Source organism: Salvelinus sp. IW2-2015, linkage group LG15 (assembly GCF_002910315.2).
Source record: "Salvelinus sp. IW2-2015 linkage group LG15, ASM291031v2, whole genome shotgun sequence".
Classification (NCBI taxonomy): domain Eukaryota; kingdom Metazoa; phylum Chordata; class Actinopteri; order Salmoniformes; family Salmonidae; genus Salvelinus; species Salvelinus sp. IW2-2015.
In genome coordinates, this window is record NC_036855.1 from 10,472,352 (window position 1) to 10,489,474 (window position 17,123).

Consider the following 17,123-nt stretch of genomic DNA (forward strand, 5'->3'; position numbering starts at 1 on the left):
TGTGCTTGGACATCCGACGAGCTTCAGACCTGTTTTAGTATGATTTGATCTTAGTCCTGTATTGATGCTTTGCTTGTTTGATGGTTCGTCGGAAGGTATAGCAGGATTTCTTATAAGCTTCCGGGTTAGAGTCCCACTCCTTGAAAGTGGCAGCTCTACCCTTTAGCTCAGTGCGGATGTTGCCTGTAATCCATGGCTTCTGGTTGGGGTATGTACGTACGGTCACTGTGGGGACGACGTCATCGATGCACTTATTGATGAAGCCAATGACTGATGTGGCGTACTCCTCAATTCCATCGGAGGAATCCATATCCAGTCTGTGCTAGCAAAACAGTCCTTAAGCTTAGCATCTGCTTCATCTGACCAGATTTTATTTATCGAGTCACTGCTGCTTCATGCTTAAAATTTTGCTTGTAAACAGGAATTAGGAGGATAGCATTATGGTCAGATTTGCCAAATGGAGGGCGAGGGAGAGCTTTGTATGCGTCTCTGTGTGTGGAGTAAAGGTGGTCCAGAGTTTATTATAATTTTCTTTTCTCTCTGGTTGCACATTTAACATGCTGATAGAAATTTGGTAAGACAGATTTATGTTTCCCTGCATTAAAGCCCCCGGCTACTAGGAGCGCCGCCTCTGGGTGAGCGTTTTTCTGTTTGATTATGGCAGAACACAGCTCATTGAGTGCGGTCTTAGTGCCAGCATCAGTCTGTGGTGGTATGTAGACAGCTATGAAAAATACAGATAAACTCTCTACGTAGATAGTGTGGTCTACAGCTTATCATGAGATACTCTACCTCAGGCGAGCAAAACCTCAAGACTTCCTTAAATATTGTACGCCAGCTGTTATTTACAAAAATACATAGTCCGCCACCCCTTGTCTTAGCAGATGCCACTGTTATAATCAGCCAGCTGTATGTTGATAATGTCGTCGTTCAGCCACAACTCCGTGAAGCATAAGATATTACAGTTTTGAATGTCCCATTGGTAGTTTAATCTTCCACGTAGGTCATCGATTTTATTTTCCAAAGATTGAAAGTTTGCTAGCAGAATGGAAGGCAGTGGGGGTATATTCGATTGCTTAACAATTCTCAGAAGGCAGCCTGCCCTCCGGACCCTTTTTTTCTCCACCATCTCTTCATGCAAATGACAGGGATCTGGGCCTGTTCCCGGGAAAGCAGAGTATCATTCACATCGGACTCGTTAAAGGAAAAAAGGATTCTGCCAGTTCGTTGTGAGTAATTGCAGTTCTGATGTCCAGAAGTTATTTTCGGTCATAAGAGATGGTAACAACAACATTATGTACAAAATAAGTAAAATAATAAGTTACAAATAATGCAAAGAAACGAACAAAAAAAACAACTTTTCTTGCATGATAGACTAACTATCTAGCTAGCTATAACAAGCAGCTTGGGCTGTTTCCATATGACTTACATTGGTAGAAACAAGACAAAACAACCAACTAGTTAGGTGACTATATACAGCTAAATACACACTGCAACTAATTCATGAGACAGAGGGCAATCATTCCAGCTCCACTGCTGATGTGCTAGCCTGTACCAACCAAGTTATCATGACAGGACTTGCTAATCTGAGAGCTGTTCCACAGCATCAAACATCGACAGCACCAAACATATATGTACTTTTAACTTACTGTATTTAACTCACCGCAACATCATCGCTTTTCAATCTGCAAGGACATGTCCGAATCCGTATCACTAACCAACACAGATACAGCCTCTTTCACAGTTAAAAGTTGTGTCCGCTTCGGCGCCATTATTTTAAGAAGTGAAGTAAACCCTGTTTCTCTTTTTATGGTTGACAACAGCCATGTGAGTACAACAGGTAATGTACATTTTTCGATATTGACACAGATATTGTTAGAAAAACAAGGCCGTTCGTGGCCGCTATAGTAATTTGAAGTAAGGCCTTCGACGTCCGCTACAGGTTCTAGAGAGTTACAGCTAGTCATTTACTCATCATTTTAATTCCTTTCTTTCATATTAGAATCTATAATACTAAGTACTGGAGCGAATGTGGCTAAATGTTCATCTAGTGATTCACCGGGAAAATGAATAACAGGGACCGGCATTTGACAGGCGCGTGAGAAATAATTGTTCAATAATCCACTATGCATCACAGCGAGAGATGGCAGCATTGACAGCCCCGGTGAAATATTTGCCTGCTCTCTTTGTTTTCATGTAATGAAAACGATACTGATTCATATCCATGCAGTGCCGTCAGGAGACTCCATCAGCACAGTGTCCTAGACAGAGGAAAGAAATAGCTTGAAACATCATAGACAGTACTGTTTTAGGTCTGGTTGAGGTTCTGACCTACTGTTTTTACATTGCACGTCTCTTTTTAGTTTACAAACAAAATGTTAGTTTACGTCTAATGAGAAGATGCAGTTTGCTTCTTTATGGTCATTAATTCAGCCCACGGTTCTTGTAATCACTCATCATTGTGTAATCCCTCATTGGCGATATGTGACTGAATTTCGATCTAATCCAGTCTATGTGGATGAGGCTGCCCTGCAGGTCTGTGTATGGGCCTTGATGGAGGTGATCTTGGCTGGCTGCGTGCGTGTTGTGTTCTCTGTTTCCACACTGATGGTCTTTTTGAGAGGCTCTGTTCCTCTAGAGCGGGGGTAGAGCTGGATATGTTTAGCCTAGGGGGAGATTGATTAGTGCTGTCACTGGACCTGATGCACTGCTGGCACACCCAACCCATTTTCACTCACACGTTTTGCTCTTCTATCCTTGTGGGGAACTAAAATGTATTTCCATTCAAAATCCTATTTTCCCTAACCCCTTACCCTAACTCCTAACCCTAACTGTAACCCTAATTCTAACCTCTAACCTTAAAACAGCCTTTGTCCTCATGGGGACATCGAAAATGTCCCCGAGAGGAAGACTTTTCCTTGTTTTACTATCTTTGTGGGGACCTTTGGGGACTTTAGGATCTTGGTCCCCCAGGCCTTTGCTGACATTCTCCCAGTGTGGTCCCATGTTAACTTTCTGCAGGTAGACTGCTCTTTTCTCAGCATTACCATTTAGCTGTCTATAGATAATGCAGTCACCATAGACAGAAGTCAGGCTCAAGCAGACGTCCTATTTATAAATGTCAGAGGTTGGACTCTACTCCTCCTAACCTGTCTGACTCTGCTGCCCCCGGACCAGTGCAGTTGTAGGTGGCATAGAGCCAGTTCCAGTCCCAGTTTCTAAGCAGGCAGACAGTTGTAGGTGGCATAGAGCTATCCCTGTCCAAGTTGCTAGGCAGGCAGACAGTTGTAGGTGGCATAGAGCCAGTCCCAGTCCACCACTGAACTTCACAGACCTCCATGCCCATGGAGCTTTGCTTCTTCTAAATCCTCCTGCTTTTCTCACATTCTTTCTTCAACCCCCTCTCTCTCTCTCTCTCCCCCAGGTTGGCCTTGGCAGTCCCCCAGTTGTAGTTGTCCGCCCGCCCCCCTGCCATGCTGGCCTGCCTGCAGAGGAGGCAGAACCCTCCAATCCCATCCTCCCAGTACCCCTTGTGCGTCAGCAAGGCCCTGGAGCCACCTCAAGCTCTCAGCCGAAAATGTGAGTCCAATACAAAGAAGGGTCAGGAGTTTTGTTAGGTTTCCCAATGTATTTGATTTGGTAGAGGGAGACCTTGGTGTTGCTATGTTGTTACTCATTGTGAATAGAGGGACTGTTTAGCTGTGCTGACTGTGCAGAGTTTAACGTGCCTCCCTGGCCCTCGGTGACTGTGTAGGTGTGCGTGTGTGTGTTGGTTCTTCTATCCTTGTGGGGTTCTAAAATCCCCAAAAGTCCCCCTCATAAAATACTGTATATAAAGGGACTGGCCATGGGAAGTTGTTATGGAAATGAAGGGGAAAGAAACTAGTTTGGATCAGCTAAGGATTAAAGAAAGCTGCTGTATTCCCCTGGAAGGTGACTTTCTGCCTAATTTCCCTGAAGCCTCGGGATTAGCCCTTTAGTGGAATGAGACTGTCCTGTGTGTGTGTGTGTCGGTGGTGGAGGGGGCTGTTCCGCTTATAGAACGCTCCAAGAGTCTTTAGTGGCCTATGTTTGCATGGCAAGCCGATTTAAAAGGGAAGGCGGATGGAGAGAAGGAGTTAACCTAGCATTTTCAACCTCAGTTTACAAAAGCTTAAACATGTTACAATTCCACCTGCTAATAGCCCTAATTGTCAACAACATATCACTAGTAGTAAAATAAAAAAATTCCACTAGAGAAAAACATACTGTTGGACATCCGCATGACGCTATTTAACCGCGACTAGTGGGTCTGGCCCGCTTATGTATACATCTTCCTGTTGCATGTGTAACCCCTAGATTTTTGACTGTTGCTACTTTGCAGGACTGACACAGGCATACACAGGATCATCGGGTTCAGGCAATTGCCCCATTTATTATAGTCTGGCAATAAAGCACACAGCGTAGGTGTTCAAGTTAGAATCAGACGATTATGAATTTGCATTCCCTCAGCTCTGTCTTCGCCATAATCATAAATGAGAGGGCAGACATGGCTATAATAACACAATGTGATCGTATAGTTTTACATAGAATAAATATCACGAGAAACAATTGTTTTTATTTTACAGTAACGTGAACCAAGACTCAAGATGGGAGTACAACAACCAGCTAGCTTCAGAGAAATACATTTTCAACACAGTAAATAAATTACAACATACCTGGCCTGAACTAGGGACCTCTGCCTCCCAAACTCACATGACTGCCCTCCTCAAGCGTTTTAGCCGATTGCGCCACGTCAAGCTAGCTAGTGAGGCGACACAAGCGCGACACCTCAGCCTGAGGGGTAAGTGTCACACAACCCCATGTAATACACATGATTGGTTCAACTGTCAAAGGGGAATGAGAGGACAAGGTCAGTGTTGCTTTTGTTCCGATCTACGTGTGTGTATGTTTTTCAAGTATGTGCCAAGGTTGAGATCAAAGGGGTGTGTGTGTCCTGGTTCCATGGGAATGGAACAGGTACTGTTGGCATGAGTTCCAGCCAGGTTCCCTAATGAGCTTCCAGAAAGTGAGAGAGACAGAGAAGAAAGAGGGAGGGCTGTGAGAATGAGTCAGAGGGGAGAAATGGAGAGTAAGAGAAAAAGAGGGAGGCAATGGCTGTCTTAATCGATTCCTTCTCCCTCCAATTTGGACAGGATTAGCCCACTTCCTCCTCAGGCCTCTTATTGAAGAGCAGCCAGTGGGAGTCAGATGGAATCAATAGAGAAAAATAACAGTCTCTCTCTCTCTCGCTCTCTCTCTCTCTTTCTCTCTCCACCTGTTAAACCCTTTGATTGAAAGATTACCACTCTGGTCATATATAATGAGTGGATTTGAGAAGAATGGCCTCCTTTCTGTCCCGCGGAGGTGAGACTGAGTGTTGGATTTCAGCATTGTACTGTACTTTACAGCCACTGGCCCTTCAATGAGAGAGGGGATTGTTCAGCCAGGCTCAAAAGGGGTGCGGAGAGGCAGATGTCAGCTTTGGCCAGGGGGATCGTGGGCACACACACTGGGCTCCTTCGTGCAAAGCTAGGTCCCCGTCGATTGATCACCCTCTGGCCCAGTTTGAGCTGAGGGAGGAGGAGTGGGGGTTGTGGGGTAAAGTGACCCTGGCTCTTAGTAGCCCGAGTGATGCCTGTCTCTGCCTACCTGCCTGCCAGACACCACCCCCTCACAGAGAGAAATAGGATGTGAGGGAGATTATTACCTGGCAGTGGCAGGAGAGGTGAGCTGCTCTGCCATTTGCATCTGCTGTCCTTTGCAGAAAAGCAGTGAGTGGGGGGATGGTGAGGGGGTGGTGGTGGGTGAGGGGGGCAGCGATGCTGAGCAGCTGCACAGTTCATTGATGCGACTCCCATTAAAAATCCCTCATACCCTCAATAAAAAAGGACTTAACTGGCTTCGCCATCAGCGGGAAGAGTTCAGATCGGCTCGCCAGACAATCAATTTCCCCCGAGCGCATAGAGCTTAGCTGGAGAAACGGGAGGCGGAAAGAGAGGGATGTTTCCATTATCACAGTCTGCTCTGCATCTGGGCCAGGAGAGCGAGAGAGATGAAGAGAGGGTGATGAGGGAGAGAAAGAAATGGGGAGATCGGGATGTAGAGAAGAAAAGAAAGATGGGGAGTGGGAGAGCGATGGGGGGAGAACGAGAGCGAGAGACTGGCTTTTTAAAATGACATTGACTCCCTGCCTTTAAAGGTCCAATGCAGCCATTTTTATCTCGATATCAAATGTTTTCTGGGTAACAATTAAATACCTTACTGTGATTGTTTTCAGTTAAAATGGTCTAAAATAAATAAAAATAGCTCTTAGCAAAGGGCAATTTCTCAAGAAAAAAATTGGCTAGGACTGTCTGGGTGGGGAGGGGAAAACTGAAATGTAGCTGTCATTGGCAGAGAGGTTTGAACCTCCCTTTCTATTAGTAGTCTAACTAATTTACCGCATGGTGACGCCACCATGGAAGGCCAAAACTCCATCCCACCAAAACCAGCAAAAATTTCAGGTGGTCTTTTCAAACAGCTCTTATACCAAAGGGGCATTATCACCATTTTCACAGTATTATTCCAACCTCATAGTGTGGAAATATATATAAAACACTGAAATATCTAGGTTTTGACTGCACTGGACCTTTAAAAATATCCTATTGGATTAGCCTCACTGGGGCCTTTAGATTTTAAAAAAAATCTCTTCTCTTGCTCTCTGGCCGTGGAATTAAGAGTGGGGAGGAATTACTTAAATTATAAATCATAGGCATTTGCTTTCAGCGTGCCCAAATTCCCTGTGTATGGGGCTGCACTATCCGCACACCAGGACCTGTCATTTTTTATTAAATCTCCCCTTATGGGACATTTGTAGCACCCCCCTTCCCGTCCTCCCCTCCCCATCACGTCTGCCACTATACGCGGCACTTCGTGAGAAGCAGGGGCGGACATGGCAGTGGAGCCAGTGTCTCTCTTCAGGCCGTTCTCCCCCAGAGAGAGGGCACCGAGACCAGTCAGAGGAGAGAGAGGGAAGGCCCTGGGCCTGTAGGGGGAGAGGGATGCCACTGAACGTAGTTTCCAGTCCCCAGGCACCTAGGCTTATTTGTCTCAGCCTTCAGGTCCCTAGGCCTTCATGGTTGTGGAACCGGCCTCTCTCTAAATAGGGAGGTGTAGACAGAGAAGGGTGTAGCTGAGGGCTAAGAGAGAAGCTGAGGGCCACAACGAAAGGCCGCTACACACCGTATTTGACGCTCCGTAGCTCTGTTTGAAAGCGTGTGTAGGGCCCTTAAGGGGGCTGGTCAGGAGGGACCACAGCTCAGCAGCCATTCATTTGGAGGAGAGGATAGAACCTTTTTATAGTCCCAGACAGAGGCTACTGTACTCTCTACAGCAGGTCAACTTCTCATCTCACCAACATAAGAATGTAACAACTTGATGAGAATTTGAGAATGTAACAATTTGATGAGAATGTGTTCACTGTCCAGGTCATTTTATTCTCTTATTTCATTGTATGGTTTGTTTGATGTCGGCAAGATCAGCAGGAGTGACCATGACGCTCGTGGCTATCAATATGGCGTGTTTGTGCCAGCCCTGTCAGATTGGGATCTGCACGTCGTGGGTTCTTTCCCCGGTCAGTCCGCCGTAGGTCCTGCCCTTGTTAGACCGCACATGTCACAGACGCTCCTGTGTCTGCCCCCTGATTGGATCAGACTTTCGGCTCAATCTGTGTCGTGCCTCTAGCCAACAGCAGGCCCTGATTCTACCCCACGTCCAGAAGGCACGCTGATATCATCATCCAGCAGGCCTCGAGAGCCAATCATGGAGGTGCACAGAGGGTTTCTATGGCATCAGTAGAAATAGAATAACTAGAACGTGTCAAAATGAATGGTAATGTCCATTCTAATCATCTAGTTCTATGCTGATATCCTAGGTTCACTACATGCCTGGTATCCATAGACATAGATTGGCTAGAACAGGAAATACATTTATGAAAATCTATTTCTATGCTGATATTCTATTGGCCCTCAAAGTCAAAAAGTAGTGCACTATATAGGGAATAGTCTGTGTCTGAAAAAGCACCCTATCTACCACTCTCTCTCTGGTGTTTGAGCCAGAGGTAAACATGACAGTAGAATTACCTTTCCATATCCAATCGGATACCTCCACAGCCTGTTATGGGGAGAAAAAGGGAAAGGTTTTCTGTAGAATACTTAAATGTGGCAGCAGAAATGACAACCTTTTCCCTGATTGCCTTTGAGCCCGGAGGGAGAGAGGACTGGAGTGGAAATGGAGAGAGGGGAGGAGCAGTGTACCCGGGGAGAATTTGCATGCACTTGACCTTTCCCCACTGATTGAACTGCCTCTTCCATCTCCCGTTTGGAATTCCACAGACTCACTGCACATGGCCGGCCGCCATCATTATTCCATTTATTCCGCGTTAGGGAACAGGGAGAGCTGTTAAAGTGGCCTTTCTCAAAGTGAGAGGTGATTGACAGCCAAGCGTTCCATGTCACACCCCCTCAGTACCACTAAGTGTAACAGCTACTCACATAAATAAAACAAATGTAAAAAATCATGATGTAACTACTTCACCTGCGCTCGATTGACGCTTGCCTGGCGCCATGGAACTAATGGAATAGTCCCAAAAGTGCAAATTGCGATCAAGCACTCAAATATGTTTGAAAGAAAACAACTATTTGAACCTGGGTGGGTGGTTTGGTGGATGGACACAGTCTGGAAATACAGTACACGCACCAGCAGCCTGTCTCATGCCCACTGGCACTCCATTGTGCCAGGAGGGTGGCGGGCATCTCAGGGCTGGCACTCAGAAGATAATTTCCGGCAGGCTGCATCTCACAGTGCCATGCCCCTTCGCTCTGCCCTCTACCGTCTGTTTATGGGGCACGGCGGTGGCGGTGGCGTGGGGGTGGTGTTTCTTCATAGGGCAGTGAGGCTCCAGAAAGCAGGCCACCACTCTAGTTTTGGCCACACTGGGACTTGGTTTGGAAATGTACTGTAGGCTCCCCGTTCCCAGCTAGATGGCATTTTGGTATCGCAGGTGCAGGGCAGTAACACATTCTATCACTGTGTGCTGGCTGTGACATTCTATTGTCGCTGAGATATGGCAGCCTATCACTGCCAAGGGAAGGACTCTTTCTTCATCAAAATGTGGATAATTAACAATGCTGTAATACTCTTACCTCACTGTATTGTGTGCATGTGTAAGGGGGTTGGCCATCTGAGGTATCATGACTACAGCAGTGTACAGTAGCTGTGTCAGATGTGAGTGTTCTTGCTGACCCTGGCTGTCACTACTGCTCTGTGGATCCCTAAGGGCTAAAACGAGTCATCCATCCAAACCACACTGTGCTTTTAAGTGACAGAAGGATTTATGTAGAGAGAACACTCAATTTCTCCTTACTCATATATCCAGACCGGTATCCATCCAGATTGGAAGTTTCCTTTCTGACCTGCATTGAGTCATTAAAGGTATGTCTGTCTCTCTCTGTCTCTCTCTCTCTCTGTGTGTCTCCCCCGCTGGTGGAGGGCCTTGTTGTCTGTACAGCGTTAATAATTAATTGGGAATCAGTGGAGGACTTGTCTCCTAAATGATAGAACAGAAGGGCCTGGGCTTTTGCCTCAGGCAGCCTGCGGGTGCCTTCTCCCATTTACCTGCAGGCCTTCTCCAGTCTGACAGTCCTGCCCAGAGCCGGCCTTCCCTCCTCTCCCTCTGCTGCTCTGCCTGCCTGCCTGCCTGCCTCTTGTCTCTGGCTCTGTGTGCTCCTACAATCTCCAGTCCTCAGGTCCCGTACTCAAACTCTGGGTTACTTGAGTTTGTGGAGGATGGGTGCTGTGTGTTTGTGTGTGCATGCCGCCGGCTCTGCTCCCCTTGTGTAGCAATTTTGAGGAAATAGTGTAGCACAGTCGCAAATATTATTGAAAGACAGCAGCCAGGACAGAAGAGGTGCCTTGTTGTCATCATAGATGATATAGCTGGTGTGTGTGGCTTTACACAGAGACTCCTTTTGTTCCTATTTATCAAGGCTATCATCTGGAGAGGTGTGTTGTGATTGAAACTAGTGCCCCAGTGCATGCTTGTGTGTGTGTGAGATCAGGGATCATTAGCGTATAAAAAGGCCAACACTACTGTTTTGGAAATGAAAACCAGTCTGGGTTGATGTTGAATGTTGGCTCTGTGTCCCTGGGCACTGGAGCGCAGCTTCTAACAGGGCAATGGGGGCACATTGTGTTGGAGGGGGCTGGGCGGAGTGGGAGAGAAACGGACAGAGACGAGGGAGGGAGAGATAAGGGGGCTGGGGTGACTTTGATGCCACAGGAATGAGTTCACGGGCTCGTGAGCACAGGCCTAATCACACATGACAATATTGGCTGGTGTGCAAGTCGCAACGCATGACAGCCCCCCCCACTCGCTGGTGCTGCTGACTCTGGGATTTGCTGATAAAGCTCTGCTTTATAGAACATGCTGTGTGTACAATGAGGGTGGCCAGGCTCGTCACAGCCATACCGCCATGCCATCCCCCCCCCCCCCAGAACCATGCACTGTACCAGGCCCAGACTCCCCTCGGGTACACTCCATTTTAACCGAAGGACAGGCTGGTGAATAAAGACTGGCGTGTCTCGGTGCTTGAAATGAGGTCGGGTCTATGGGCTTTGCCGGCGGCGTGAGATTGTAAATGTTATTTTTTTTAATTTTTCTAAAAATTCAATTGAACTCCTGTTTTTTGGCATAGCTCTTTTTGTTTGGCCTGTTTTGTTTATCGGGGTCGTGTGAATTGTGGGGGTAAACATGTTGCCCCAGATTCGGTGTTTGTTTGGTACACGGGCCTCCGTCCCACAATAGAGCCGACATGGCTACTGCTGACGTCCTGCATTCCTCCTCCCCAGCCAACACAAAGGGGGACCGGCTCGGCCAGCTCTCTGTCTCTCTCTGTTGGTCTCGCTATCTGCTCAACCCGGGAGATGGAGGACTAGAATCACTGTTGAAGATAGTCAGCGACCTCCTTTTTTAAATGTGGGGAGTTTTTTTAAACTATTTGGCTGCATGTGAAATTGCACCCTATCCCCTATATAGTGCATTACTTTTGACCAGAGCCCTATTCCTTATATAGTGCTGTGTTTTTTACTAGGGCCCATATGGAATAGAGTGCCATTTCAGACACACCTCTGTTTATCCTCTATACAGTCTGTCTATGACATATGCTGCACAAACAACACTGAGCTAAGATGACCAACAACAAGAAATATTTAGCAAGAAAGCTTCATTTGAATAACTCAGCCATAGGAATTTTGTGGTGGTGACATATGGAAACGGTCTCTCTGGATAACAAAATCACTATAAAGGTACCATTATGACATGACCACCAGCGTTACTAGGACTACTCTGTCTAATAATAATCCTAATAATGGTAACACTTGAGTATTGTAGCAGTGGTGTCTGCAGGGCTCTGCTTTGGGCTCGGCCGGGGCTCTGCTAATGCAGCCTGAGCGCAGACAAATGGGAAGTGACACGTGTGTGTAGAATGCTATTTGTGGTGACGCTTTGACTACAGATAATAAAGTGTTCGCCACAAGGTGATTTCACTCTGCAAGCACCCCAAAAGGAACTCACTTACTCTGGGTGAGAGAGAGTGCAAGAGCGAGAGATGGGAGGTAGAGAGAGGGAGAAAATCCAGACTCTTCTAAAATGATGCACAGTGCTAGCTACTAGAGGAAGTAAGGTTCAACTGGAGAGGGGTGGTTTGGATAATCTGTTATAAACAGGATTTTGTATGTGTGCTAGGCCCTGTGCACAGGGAACTCCTTCAGAATCAATCAATCCTCAGTCATTTCCCCTACAGCCCATAAAAGGCATGTTGCTACATCAAACCAACAAATTAGTTGATTGATTAACGTCTGGGTATAGCGATAAATACCAAATAGAAAATAAAAACAATGGACGTCACTATATCGCTATATACAGTGCATTCGGAAAGTATTCAGACCCCTTGACTTTTTCCACATTTTGTTACGTTACAGCCTTATTCTAAAATGGATTACATTTTTAAAATCCTCATTAATCTACACACAATCCCCCATAATGACAAAGCTAAAACAGGTTTTTAGAAATGTTTTCAAATGTATTAAAAATAGAAAACAGAAATACCTTATTTACATAAGTATTCAGACCCTTTGCCATGAGAAGTGAAATTGAGCTCAGGTGCATCCTGTTACCATTGATCATCCTTGAGATGTTTCTACAACTTGATTGGACATGATTTAGAAAGGCACATATCTGTCTATATAAGGTCCCACAGTTGACGGTGCATGTCAGAGCAAAAACCAAGCCATGAGATCCATAGAGCTCCAAGTCAGGATTGTGTCGAGAAACAGATCTGGGGAAGGGTACCAAAAAATGTCTGCAGCATTGAAAGTCCCCAAGAACACTGGCCATCATTCTTTAAATGGAAGAAGTTTGGAACGACCAAGACTTCCTAGAGCTGGCCGCCCGGCCAAACTGAGCAATCGGTGGAGAAGAGCCTTGGGTTCTTGGTCACCTCCCTGACCGATGGTCACTCTGACAGAATCCAGAGTTCCTCTGTGGAGATGGGAGAACCTTCCAGAAGGACAGTTGTTGAAGCTAATTTATGACAATGAAGTTGCTCTCATAGGCCTGAGCCTGAGGTGATCAGTGCCAGGAGGCTGAAGGAAGGAAGCACAAATCCAACATTTGCCAGGAAATTATTTGATTGGATTTGAGGTGAGAATGACCTTTTTGAAATTAAAGATAACAATTAGGAGTCATATGAGTTGTTTTTTTACTTTTTAATGTCTAAATCCATTTTTTACATAGCGCCATGGTTCTGTAGCTGGCTGTGATAGATCCGAGGGGAGATCTATATTTCTGTTACTAGTCGAGTAGCCATCAGAGACAGGGAGTTCACAGATGGGGGGTGGGGTGAGGCTGACTTATTTTCCTGCAAGTACTGTTTGTAGGCCTATGCATCACAATCATAATTCAAGATATCTTTGTCATCATGAACTTTCATAAGAATCTGAACAATTATAGCTAGCCTACATACCAAATCTTTTAGATGTCATCTCCAAGCAAGTAATTAACCAAATCAGCCATGCAATTCAATACTCATCTTTTAAAACAAACTCTTTTAACCTAAATTGTTTTTATCTTAAAAAATGAAATAGAGGAACTAACAGTACAGATACACTACCGGTCAAAAGTTTTAGAACACCTACTCATTCAAGGGTTTTTCTTAATTTTTACTATTTTCTACATTGTGGAATAATAGTGAAGACATTAAAACTATGAAATAACACATATGGAATCATGTAGTAACCCAAAAAGTGTTAAACAAATCAAAATATGTTTTATATTTGAGATTCTTCAAATTGCCACCCTTTGCTTTGATAACAGCCTTTCCCACTCTTGGCATTTTCAACCAGCTTCAACCGTCTTGAAGGAGTTCCCACATATGCTGAGCACTTGTTGGCTGCTTTTCCTTCACTCTGCGGTCCGACTCATCCCAAAACATCTCAATTTGGTTAAGGTTGGGGGATTGTGGAGGCCAGGTCATCTGATGCAACACATCCTCCTCCATGCTTTACGGTGGGAAATACACATGCGGCGATCATCCTTTCACCCACACCGCATCTCACAAAGGCACGGTTGTTGGAATCAAACATCTCCAATTTGGACTCCAGACCAAAGGACAAATTTCCGCCAGTCTAATGTCCATTGCTCGTGTTTCTTGGCCCATTCAAGTCTCTTCTTCTTATTCGTGTCCTTTAGTAGTGGTTTATTTTCAGCAATTTGACCATGAAGGCCTGATTCACAGTCTCTTCTGAACAGTTGATGTTGAGATGTCTGTTACTTGTGTAACCCTCTTACCAGTCTCGAATTTGACTTTCACGATATTAACTTACGTAGAATATCTCAACAGCATGGGATGTTAGGTGAGAAGGACATCTCCAATAAGAATCCCTATTGTAAACTATCTAGGGTGATGACAAATAGGGTTTTAACTTCAGATGGAATGACTATAGATTTTTGTTTTTGTATAAGGATATACTTTCCCATGCATTAAATTAAATTGAAACAGTAAATGACTCCACCAAGGCAACATAAGGTTCAAGATGTGTATTATTACATTTTCAAAGCACCACATCAAAATAAATAGTAAATAATAAACCCCAATGAGTCGTGCACAACCCATGTCCAAATTGTTTCAAGCTTGCTTAACCCCGTTGGCGCGTTGGAGCTCAAAAAATGATGACACACATAAAGTCCAGAAGCACCCCACCGTTGTGGTTACTCACTACTCGTAGATATTCCCTCAGTGAAGGATGGCAGTACCTTGCAGGTTTCCTCACAAGATCCACAGCGAGCACAGCTATCAATGCAGACAGTACTCTTTCGCAGTAACCGAAATCCCATGGGAACATGAACTCGTTAATCTTTCCCAAGCAATTCTCTCTCGGTGTCACACGATGCTAGGCTAACCTCAAGGCTGTCAAATACCTCCACGATGAGATGATAGCTTCAGTCTTTACTAAGTCTTAACAAAATTATAACAACTCTCTTATAAAATAAAATCTGTATTTCCCTTAAACTCGGTAGGTATGGGTTTTGTTCTATGTTTAACGTCTTTTATCATTTTTCTTCACCAACGGTCATAATGTAACGTCCATCCTTTTCTCAACGTCTCTCTCCCTCTTTTTCGTCCCAGCTTTTTCTCCCAACTTAAAAGTAAACCAACCTATTCACTTATACATTAAAGAATCAAATCAAATCAAGTTTATTTTATATAGSCCTTCGTACATCAGCTAATATCTCGAAGTGCTGTACAGAAACCCAGCCTAAAACCCCAAACAGCAAGCAATGCAGGTGTAGAAGCACGGTGGCTAGGAAAAACTCCCTAGAAAGGCAAAAACATTTCTTCAAAAGAAATGCATTAACAACATTACAATTCGGGAGCAATTCAATCACCTTTTAAATCTAATACCAATTAATTATAACAAATAACTCAATACTCGCTTCTAACAAGAATATTACACTTGAACCCTGTGAAGCATTTATTTGGTCTGCAATTTCAGAGGCTGGTAACTCTAATGAACTTATCCTCTGCAGCAGAGATAACTCTGGGTCTTCCTTTCTTGTGGCGGTCCTCATGAGAGCTAGTTTCATCATAGCGATTGATGGTTTTTGCGACTGCACTTGAAAAATCTTTCAAAGTTCTTCATATTTTTTTGTATTGACTGACCGTCATGTCTTAAAGTAATGATGGACTGTCGTTTCTCTTTGCTTATTTGAGCTGTTCTTGCCATAATATGGACTTGGTCTTTTACCAAATAGGGCTATCTTTATACTTTCGAGTGGCGCAGCGGTCAAAGGCACTGCATCTCAGTGCAGAGCCATCACTACAGTCCCTGGTTTGAATCCAGGCTGTATCACATCCGGCTGTGATTGGGGCGGCGCACAATTGGCCCAGCTTCGCCGGGGTGGGCTATCATTGTAGATAAGAATTTGTAATAAAAAATTCCCTATATTAGGTCAGTTAGGATCACCACTTTATTTTAAGAATGTGAATTGTCAAAAATAGTAGATTTCTTTCATCACATTCCCAGTGGGTCAGAAGTTTACATACACTCAATTAGTATTGGTAGCATTGCCTTTAAATTGTTTAACTTGGGTCAAACGTTTCAGGTAGCCTTCCACAAGCTTCCCACAATAAGTTGAGTGAATTTTGGCCCATTTCTCCTGAGAGCGCTGGTGTAACTGAGTCAGGTTTGTAGGCCTCCTTGCTCGCACACGCTTTTTCAGTTCTGCCCACAAATCTTCTATAGGATTGAGGTCAGGGCTTTGTGATGGCCAATACCTTGACTTTGTTGTCCTTAAGCCATTTTGCCACAACTTTGGAAGTATGCTTGGGGTCATTGTCCATTTGGAAGATCCATTTGCGACCAAGCTTTAACTTCCTGACTGATGTTCTGAGATGTAGCTTCAATATATCCACATAATTTTCCTGCCTCATGATGCCATCTATTTTGTGAAGTGCACCAGTCCCTCCTGCAGCATAGCACCCCCACAACATGATGCAGCCACCTCCCTGCTTCACGGTTGGGATGGTGTTCTTCGGCTTGCAAGCCTTCCAATTTTTCCTCCAAACATAACAATGATCATTATGGCCAAACAATCCTATTTTTGTTTCATCAGACCAGAGGACATTTCTCCAAAAAGTACAGTCTTTGTCCCCATGTGCAGTTGCAAACCGTAGTCTGGCTTTTTTATGGCGGTTTTGGAGCAGTGGCTTCTTCCTTGCTGAGCGGCCTTTCAGGTTATGTTGATATAGGACTCGTTTTACTGTGGATATAAATACTTTTGTACCTGTTTCCTCCAACTCAATTAGTATTGGTAGCATTGCTTAAATTGTTTTAACTTGGGTCAAACGTTTCAGGTAGCCTTCCACAAGCTTCCCACAATAAGTTGAGTGAATTTTGGCCCATTTCTCCTGAGAGCGCTGGTGTAACTGAGTCAGGTTTGTAGGCCTCCTTGCTCGCACACGCTTTTTCAGTTCTGCCACAAAATCTTCTATAGGATTGAGGTCAGGGCTTTGTGATGGCCAATACCTTGACTTTGTGTGCCTTAAGCCATTTTGCCACAATTTGGAAGTATGCTTGGGGTCATTGTCCATTTGGAAGATCCATTTGCGACCAAGCTTTAACTTCCTGACTGATGTTCTGAGATGTAGCTTCAATATATCCACATAATTTTCCTGCCTCATGATGCCATCTATTTTGTGAAGTGCACCAGTCCCTCCTGCAGCATAGCACCCCACAACATGATGCAGCCACCTCCCTGCTTCACGGTTGGGATGGTGTTTCTTCGGCTTGCAAGCCTTCCAATTTTTCCTCCAAACATAACAATGATCATTATGGCCAAACAATCCTATTTTTGTTTCATCAGACCAGAGGACATTTCTTCCAAAAAAGTACAGTCTTTGTCCACATGTGCATTTGCAAACCGTAGTCTGGCTTTTTTATGGCGGTTTTGGAGCAGTGGCTTCTTCCTTGCTGAGCGGCCTTTCAGGTTATGTTGATATAGGACC

The 17,123-nt window shown here is 44.8% G+C and overlaps 1 protein-coding gene across 1 annotated transcript in view; it reads left to right on the forward strand.

Moving 5' to 3' along the window:
* LOC111973723 (protein FAM222A-like) overlaps positions 1 to 17,123 on the forward strand; it is a 69,791-nt gene that overhangs the window by 29,977 nt on the left and 22,691 nt on the right. Inside the window, exon 2 of the mRNA XM_024001111.2 lies at positions 3,425 to 3,579. Coding sequence (XP_023856879.1) covers positions 3,474 to 3,579 — 106 coding nt within the window. The 5' untranslated portion in view covers positions 3,425 to 3,473. The remainder of the gene's footprint in view (positions 1 to 3,424; positions 3,580 to 17,123) is intronic.